The sequence below is a fragment of the Silene latifolia genome, chromosome 3 (assembly GCF_048544455.1).
Source record: "Silene latifolia isolate original U9 population chromosome 3, ASM4854445v1, whole genome shotgun sequence".
Lineage (NCBI taxonomy): Eukaryota > Viridiplantae > Streptophyta > Magnoliopsida > Caryophyllales > Caryophyllaceae > Silene > Silene latifolia.
This window is the reverse complement of record NC_133528.1, coordinates 54,095,276-54,103,760: the sequence shown is the minus strand read 5'-3', so window position 1 is coordinate 54,103,760 and position 8,485 is coordinate 54,095,276. Positions and strand designations below refer to the sequence as shown.

General features: G+C 37.9%; 1 protein-coding gene and 1 long non-coding RNA gene across 2 annotated transcripts; both read left to right on the top strand.

The window, feature by feature from the left end:
- The first annotated feature begins 1,847 nt into the window (after positions 1–1,847).
- On the top strand, positions 1,848–8,258 carry LOC141647646 (uncharacterized). Its single transcript, XM_074455928.1, has 4 exons — positions 1,848–2,183; positions 2,268–2,387; positions 4,410–4,640; positions 7,552–8,258. Exons 1-4 carry the CDS (start codon positions 1,983–1,985, stop codon positions 7,918–7,920), a joined length of 921 nt encoding a protein of 306 aa, XP_074312029.1. The 5' UTR covers positions 1,848–1,982; the 3' UTR covers positions 7,921–8,258.
- On the top strand, positions 5,890–6,492 carry LOC141647647 (uncharacterized). The gene is made up of 2 exons (XR_012545785.1): positions 5,890–6,165; positions 6,319–6,492. It is a non-coding gene; the product is annotated as an uncharacterized LOC141647647 (long non-coding RNA).
- Positions 8,259–8,485: the final 227 nt, after the last annotated feature.

The following is an 8,485-nucleotide window of genomic DNA, read 5'->3' as shown; positions in this document are numbered from 1 at the left end:
GTCTTTTCAGCGAGGGTTTATAATCGTGTTTTGTTAAATCCGCAAATCATTTGCGCCTCTTTCTCCTAAACCTAAATGTCGCCCTTTCCTCTTCCCTTCACCATATGTCCTCCATGGAAGCCCTTGAAGGTCCTTATGCCTTAGGAATGCGTAGCTTGAGTCGGGTAGCGGCCCTTTGCCAGGTTTCCTCTTGTAGGTATGTCGTCATCATCATCCGTATCCTTGTCTTTACAGTTAGGGTTAGCTTGGTAGTGATAGATGTTTGTGTTGTGTGTATAGGTGTTGCTTGATTTCTGGGTATTGCATGTGTGGGCATGGAATCGTTGCAGTCGCTTAAAGGTAGGTTCGCCTACTCAGTTTTCGTGGATGGTCTAGTGTGTCGGTTGTTGTGTCGTGGTTGTTGTGTTGTAGTTGTGTTTGTGTGGCAGCGTATATGCGGTAATCGGTTGGTGTATACAGTTTGTTGGTTGTTGTTGTATTGCAGCTGTCTGTGACAAAGTTTATGTTTTTATGTGATCGCAGCATCAAAACGAAAAGGGGTTGTGGGGTTTTTTCTACCAATTGGAGCCCATTTTTTTTGGATCCTTCGATAAAAAAAATGCATTGTCTCTGGTTCTCGAGGTGCGTCCTCGGCTGAGTGGAGTCACTTGCGGGAGTGACTTCACGCCCTAGTTTCGCCCTCCGTGGAACCCGCCACGGGAGGGGATGTGCACATTAATGGGACAGGGTTATCGCTCGGTATGATGAGCGGGGCTTAGGTGGGGATGGCTGCGGTCCCCCACCGGCGGGTCGGTCCAAAGTGGGATGATCGGTGACGGAGATTGATTGGAGTGGGTGTGATTGTGTGTGACTGGTTGTGTTTGTGTTGTGTTGGTAATTGTTGTTGGTTTCGTTATGTCTTGTCTCAGTTACTGACCTTGTGTGGTTGTCTTGTTTGTTTATGTGTCTGCCGTGATCCCTTATGGTGAGCAGTCAGTCTTAGTAGGTGTTGATGTGGTTGATAACTGGAGTCCTGGCGGGGATGAGTCGTCACGAGTCTGATAGAGATAGTGTGTAGCTGACGAGTTGTATCTTTATTTTGTTGGTTTGATGTAACACTTGTAAATTTAACTATAATTGTTCTTTCATCGACTTTTGATGATTACTTACCTCGGGCAACCGAGATGGTAACGCCCTTATATGCTAAGGAAGGCCTAGTTAAGGCTCCTCGGAATATGGGGGTGTTACAGCGTATCTGTAGAAAACGTAATAGAGATGCTCATTTATTAGCTCATTCTTGTACTTTGGGTGGTAGTAATCTCTTCGATGCTTTGACGATTCCTCGTCACATCGTGGATGTTGCGAAAGCCGATTTAATGATAAGTTCGTAATCCCGCATTTGGAGTTATTTCAAAAAAAACCACTAACTACCCCATCGGCCTAACATAAAAATAGGAAAAAAAAAATATAAGTGATATTGTGGATCCATTGACTCCAAATAGTTTGTGACCCACCCCAAAAACCCAATTAATTTAGTTTGTCAAATAACTCCATTTTGCCCAAAAAAATTCATTAAAATAAATAATTTATTAAAAATAAAAATAAAAAAATTATATATATCACACATTTATTTCACGGCATCTATTAAAATACAGTCCGTCTTGTTTCAGACCGCCTTATTTCAGACCGCAATAAGACCTCTCACAAGTGAGAAGCACATGGGTGATGGGACACCCCCATGTACTTTCCCACTCACACTCTAAATGGGTTTTTTGTGAGAGGAAATGGTATCCGTTTCAGACGGATATGACGGTCTGAAATAAGAATTTTGATTAAAATAAGTAACATGAAACCGGTCGAATTTACTGGTCGGTTAAGGTCAACAAGTAAATTGTCCAAATCCCAAATTGATAATACAACGACCTAAGAATTTGGTTACCTACACGGCTACACTTGGAAGTTTCCAAACTAAAACAACGAGAAAGAGCTAAACGAGAGTTTTAATGTCAAATAATGGCGACGAAGTAGTAGTTAGTGAGAGTTTAGTGGAATTAGCATTACAAGTCTTAAACACATCAGATCCCTTTGAGAAAGCTAAACTTGGTGATGACGTCGCTTCCAGGTGGTTTCAAGGTCTCATCTCTCTACCTTACCATCCTTCATTTGACCTTCAACCCCCTACCCGCCCTGCCCGTCCTGCCCATGTAAGTTTCCTTCTTCTGTTGATTGTTTTGCACACCACCTGTTCGACGAAATGCTTATGTTTGATTTCATGGTTTATGGTGTAGGTCAAGTTGGTATCCCCTAGTCTTATGCCTAAGCTTGGCAAAGCTGGGAGTCTTCAAAGCCGTCAAGCTATTGTTCATAGTCTCGTTCATATCGAGAGTTGGGCTATTGATTTGTCTTGGGTATATATCATTCTCTTCCTTCTCATTACTATTCTGTTTTAATTTTTGTTTGATATAGTTTGAATGACGGAATTGGAGGGATAGGGGGATGGAAGAAAACAGAGGATAAAAATTCCTTTAGGGTCCGTTTGGATACAATTTTAGGAGGGAAGGGGAGGGGAGGGGGAGTGAGGGGAGGTGGAGGGAGGGGAGAGAAGGGGAGGGCAAATGGGATATGGGTGTTTGGATAACAAAAATTATGAAGGGAAATGGAAGGGGAGGAAGGAGGGAGATGAAGAATGGATGGAGGATTGAAGGATGCTGGTGGTATAATTAGAGTCCGGATAATGTTTTCTTTCCAAATCTTGCCACCCTTGGAAAGATTATAGTTTGTTCTATAGGAGGGAAAATAAGTCCTCTCATTTCTCTCCCCTTCCATTTCCTTTCTCCCATATTTTTTATCCAAACAAAGGAAATTAAATCCCTCCCTTTCCCTCCCCTCCCCTTCTCTCCAATTCTTTCAATCCAAACGGACCCTTATTTACGGCTATTTGCGAGGAAGGGAAAATCGATCTTTTTTGTCACTTGTTCCTTGCCAAAAAATGAATTCCTCCTTATAGGAAATATTTGAAAGTAAAATCGTCCCCTTCCCTGTCGTTTCCATTTCCTCCGGAATTTGTACCGGAGTAGACTCTCATTATTTGCTAGTGTGGAAGGGATGGGATAAAAGGAGAAAAGGGGATGGGAGGGATTCGAAATCCGTTGCTTGGATAACCAATAGAAAAAAGGCTTTGTTTCGATACAAAAATAGGAGGTAAACATGGAAAGGAAAGCGAGGGAAGGGGAAGGAGAATGGAGTAGGCATGCTTGGATACAATTTCTCTTTTATACCTTTGGAAAATTGATAGCTCCATTTCTGTCCCCTCCAATTCTTAAATCAAGGATTTTGAATCCCTCCTTCCTCTTTCCCTCAAAATCCCATAATCCAACAAACTTAAAGAAAGTTAGGGGAGGATAAATAACTTGAGAAGTAGATTAATAAATTTACATTGTTTCCAACTTGAAGGGCAGGAAGATGTCAAAACATTTATCATTGTACTTGTTGCATAATAGCATTCATCAATTTCTCATTCCAAATCTTTCCAACTTTGATAGGATTTATGTTGTTCAGTAAGGATGGAAAACGCCTCCTGTCAATTCTATTCCCACCTTTCTCTACCATCAAAATTTGGTTATCCAAACAAACAAGTTTTGGACTCCTCTCTCCGTACCTTTTCATCCCATCTAATGTACAAGTATTTCTCTCCTTTTCTCTTCTTTCGCTTCCTGTTTCTTTCTCTCCGCTTCCCTCTCTTTCCGTTCTATTTTACTAACCAACCAAAGTGTTACTCTCCAATTTTAAGATCCTCTATTTTTAATGATTACCTCCATCCCATTTAAATTGTCCCCAATTTTAATTTTAAGACCTTGGTTAAATTTTGAATAATGTTTGCCTATTTCGGTGTGAATATGATACAGTTTTTTAAAACAGGTTTCTTACGTAAGAACCATGATAATTTACATTCAAAGCGATTTGCGAGGAATTAGTCTCATTAAACGAATCTAGTAACCCAGTTTGCACTTTACTATTGTGTGAGAATCAAAGTCAAATGGAGTCAATGTAAATGAGTGTGGGAGTACTGTTCTGCTCTTTCTTTGGTGAATATAAACTATTCTAATCATGTACCTTTCTCACTATTGAATTGTTGCATATCTTGTACTACCATTTTGCTTTTGCTCTCAATTCCAGAAGAGCTAATTTTGAATAATGCACAACTCTATTTGAAACTGGTGGTGTTTTTTTTTTTTTTTTTTTAAAATAAGGAACAGAAGACTTGGTGGTGTTTCATACAACTTGCGAGGAAGGTTTTGTTTTGTTAAATTTTTCCTTTTTTTTACAAATAACAGAGGACTAGGTACTAGATAGTGTTTTCATAATCAATGGTTTATCTAATAGTGACGCGCAAATCAATGGTTTATCTAATAGTGATGCGCAAACTGCAGGATATAATTGCCCGGTTCGGTAAGAAAGAGGCAATGCCGAGGGAATTCTTCACAGATTTTGTCAAGGTAGCTCAGGATGAAGGCAGACATTTCTCCCTTCTTGCTGCCCGCCTTGAAGAACTGGGTTCTTCTTATGGAGCTCTGCCGGCCCATGATGGGTTATGGGACTCCGCCCTTGAGACTTCAGAGGACCTCCTGGCACGTTTAGCGATTGAGCATTGTGTCCATGAGGTTTGGTTTTCCTTCCTTTTGCTTTCCTGGTACTGGCCACATTAATTTGCTCATGTCATAATAACTTGCATGTTTCCACCTAAGGATTCAGAGGGGGTTATGGGGTTGCCTCAACACCTCCATTGTTTTTAGAAGAAACAAATACGTTTCAATGCACAAAGAATCATGAGAAGTTCCCTGGTGGTTTGTACTTTGTAATTATGCATTCTGACTGTGGTTTGAACTCTGGAATTTGAGACTTCACAGTGGGAAAGTGCATTTTTTTTTTGTTATTCAAGGATAATTAAAACTTAAGGTATATGTCATCAGTTGCTGTACTTTGGCGGATAGTTGCTTGTGTTAGGTGTTCCACTTCACTAAAGTGCCCTTTACTTTTTAAGGCTATTTTTCTAGAGAAATACTTTATACCTTCTCCACTACAAGAAAAAGGTCATTTAGCAACCAACCTTTGCGACTAACCAATTATTGGTTTCTAATTAGCGACCATTTTCGAATTGGTTGCTCATTAGCAACCAACTTGACATTGGTTGCAAAAATTAGATGCTAATTAGCAACCACTCACAAATTGGTCGCTAATTAGCATCCATTTAACATTGGTTGCAAAAATTTGATGCTACTTAGCAACCACTCACAAATTGGTCGCTAATTAGCATCCATTTTAACATTGGTTGCAAATACTAGATGCTAGTTAGCATCCCATTACGAGTTAGTTTCTAATTAAAGACCAAGTTAAATTTTAAAATTTCTATGTAATTATAACTGTCTTGAGTTTTTAAAATACTATTGTTAAATATATATATATATATATATATATATATATATATATATATATATATATATATATATATATATATATATATATATATATGATATTTAATGCGAGATTGAAAAACCTTTCTTTTTTTTTTTACAATTATAGTTGGTCTTGTTTAAGACCGTTTTAACCAAAGACCTCTCACATACTCATTAATGTCCATCCTTATATTAATCGGATGTAAAAGACATTTTAAGTTAAAACCGTCTTAAGTAAGAATTCCTATAAAAAATATTGATTATACTCTATATAATATTTAATAATGAGTGTAATGTACTCCGTATATATATACAAACGAAACGAAAAAGAGAGCAGAGTAAAGGTGGGCGGGAGAATTCAAGCTTAAAATTTCGTTTTCCGCCAAAATGAATGTATCTAGTCAGTCCTAGGGTTTTTAACTCCTCTAGCCACCGCACACTTTGCTAACTCCTCTTTTTTTCCATCTTTCTTCACAAAGTAAATAAATATCATCATCAACTCAACATTTCACCTCTTTATCCACCTCTAATATGATTTAAGTTCATTTAATTTCTTTCACAACATTAGTTTCTTCTAATCTTTATCATTTCAATAGAATACCTTTAGTATGAACAAATATTAGTTTCTCCTTCCAAAAATGATGGCTAGATCACGCATATAAATTTATAGATCGAAATCAACATTAATCTTCGAGTACACTTCTCATTTGCTCTGGGTTTGGTCATTTTTAAGGTGAGATCTTGAATATTCCACCATTATTGCTACTATATCAAAAAATATTGGTCTTATTGTTGGTCGACTGTTATTGTTTGGTAGCTTTAGTATGATATTTTCAATCTTTACACCAAGTAAATTTAATATGGTTGTGTGCCTTTTGCATTTTAGGTACACTCTTTGATGCAGATGAAGAAATCAACATCTCAAATTTAGGATGAATCTCAAATTTAGGATGAAGAACTTAGTCTCAAATTGTACAAATAGTTTTCTTGTGCAAGAATATCAATAGTGTATATTGTAATTTGGGTTTTACATATAATAAAGTTGATCAATATTTTTAAACGAGGAAATCAATACTTAATTACGTCAAAATTGTGGGTTTAAGCATTACTTTCAGCCTAATATGGGTTGGGAGTATGTATTTTTTTTTACAATTTGAAATACATTTAGCGACCAACAAATAGCTTTTAGTTGCTAAGTTACTACCAATTAAATAGTCGCTAATTAGAAACCAATTCAGTTGGTTGCAGATTAGCGACTAATTCAGTTGGTTGCAGATTAGCGACTAATTCAGTTGGTCGCAGATTAGCGACTAATTTTGCGACTAACTAGAATCTGCGACTGGGCCTACAGCGACTACTGAAATTTGGTCGCTAATTGGTCGCTAATTGGCTTTAGCGACTACTTTTTGTACATTAGCGACTAATTCAGTTGGTTGCTAACTAGCCTTTTCCTTGTAGTGCTCTTTCCAACCTTCTCTTCTACCTTCCCCTCTCACAACCGATTACAATATCGTTTCTTTTACTTGATCTACTTGTCTTATGACCCAACCCGATATATATTAAATCAGTCGATTGTGAGAGGGGGAAGGGAGAAGGTTGAAAAGAGAAGGTTGGTAGCATCCCTCATTTTTCTAATACTCCCTCCTAGTCTAAGCGTTGGTTCCCTTTGGGCACCAAAATTAAGGAAATGAATTTGGCCACAACAAAACACCCTACCCCACATGAAATTAATTTGGACCTCACAAAACTTACCAAAAAAGGAAAGGGGAACCAACACCGTATGCTGTGTGAATGTACGAACGTGCTACCTGAAACCCATATTGTCTTTTTTACTCGACATCCAATTATATCGCCCTCGTTTCCTTTTTGGATTGTCTCAACAAAATTGTCCCCTTTCAGATTCTAGACTTCTAGTAAAATAAAATAGTGGGCATCCCCTATTGCCCTTTAGTTATTTGCTAATGTTCCATCACATTCTATAGTTGCCATATTCTTGTATTCAAAGGGTAATGACGTTATTTAATCAAATTTTCTTAAATATAAATGGAACGAAGAGAGTGGTTATAAGACTCACTTCTGTTTTGACTTGTGGAACTGGCCGGTTAAAAATTCAATACAGGCTAGAGGACTTGATGTGATGCCAACAACTATTTCCCGTTTTCGGAATGGCAAGGATCCCAAGACAGCAGATTTACTAGAGACCGTCATTTATCCAGAGGAAATTACTCACTGTGCTGCTGGGATAAGATGGTTCAAGTATCTTTGCTCGAGATCTGAAAGACTGGATCCAAATTACATGAGTGGAAAAGACAAAGTTGAATGTGATAGTGCTGTCATTCAGAAGTTTCACTCGGTTGTCAGAACACATTTCAGGGGGCCCTTAAAACCGCCATTTAATGTCGAAGCAAGAAAAGCAGCCGGATTTGGGCCTGAATGGTATGAACCTCTTGCTACTAAAAACGCTGAAGTTGGTTCAGATTTCAACTAGCCCGAAGCACTTTCACCCATTAGCTTTTTACTGGTTAATTTCCAAGGTCAGCCACATTTTTCATTTTCAGGGATCATCTTTTTTTGCGTCTTTTGTCTAGATGTCAGTTTCATTTTTTAACCTGAGCTGCCTTCAAGCATCACGAGGAAAATTAAAAGTGAAATGTTTTCGTCCCATGTTCTCATTGTGAGATTTGAACTTCTGGCATCATGGATGAAAATCCGAATGACCAGGACACATTACATGCTATTGCATCCAAGAATATTCGCTAATTGCCTGATGTAAATTAGATGTGCAGTATACAAGTATGCAATGCCATAAGTTCACCAATCCTTATATGAGATGGCCTCATGATAATTTACTTGTACATGCTGAAAAAAAAAATCCTTATATGATGGTTTCATAATGATTTACGTATAAACAAGGGCTAAAGACTTTCAACAGTGTGATTGCAAAAAAAGGATTTATACGGAGAATAAGGTTTCATGCGATCACTCTCAAGTCTTAATAGTTAATAATATAGCCCCCTAAACATTTTAGTAATGGCTAGTCCCTGGATGGTACC

What these genes read in the sequence shown, in the direction of transcription:
- LOC141647646 (XM_074455928.1), top strand. Translation starts at nt 1,983, where the DNA reads ATGTCAAATAATGGCGACGAAGTAGTAGTTAGTGAGAGTTTAGTGGAA. An exon ending in GCCCTGCCCGTCCTGCCCAT is followed by an intron (nt 2,184 to 2,267) that starts GTAAGTTTCCTT and finishes TTTATGGTGTAG; the next exon opens with GTCAAGTTGGTATCCCCTAG. An exon ending in TTGAGCATTGTGTCCATGAG is followed by an intron (nt 4,641 to 7,551) that starts GTTTGGTTTTCC and finishes AATTCAATACAG; the next exon opens with GCTAGAGGACTTGATGTGAT.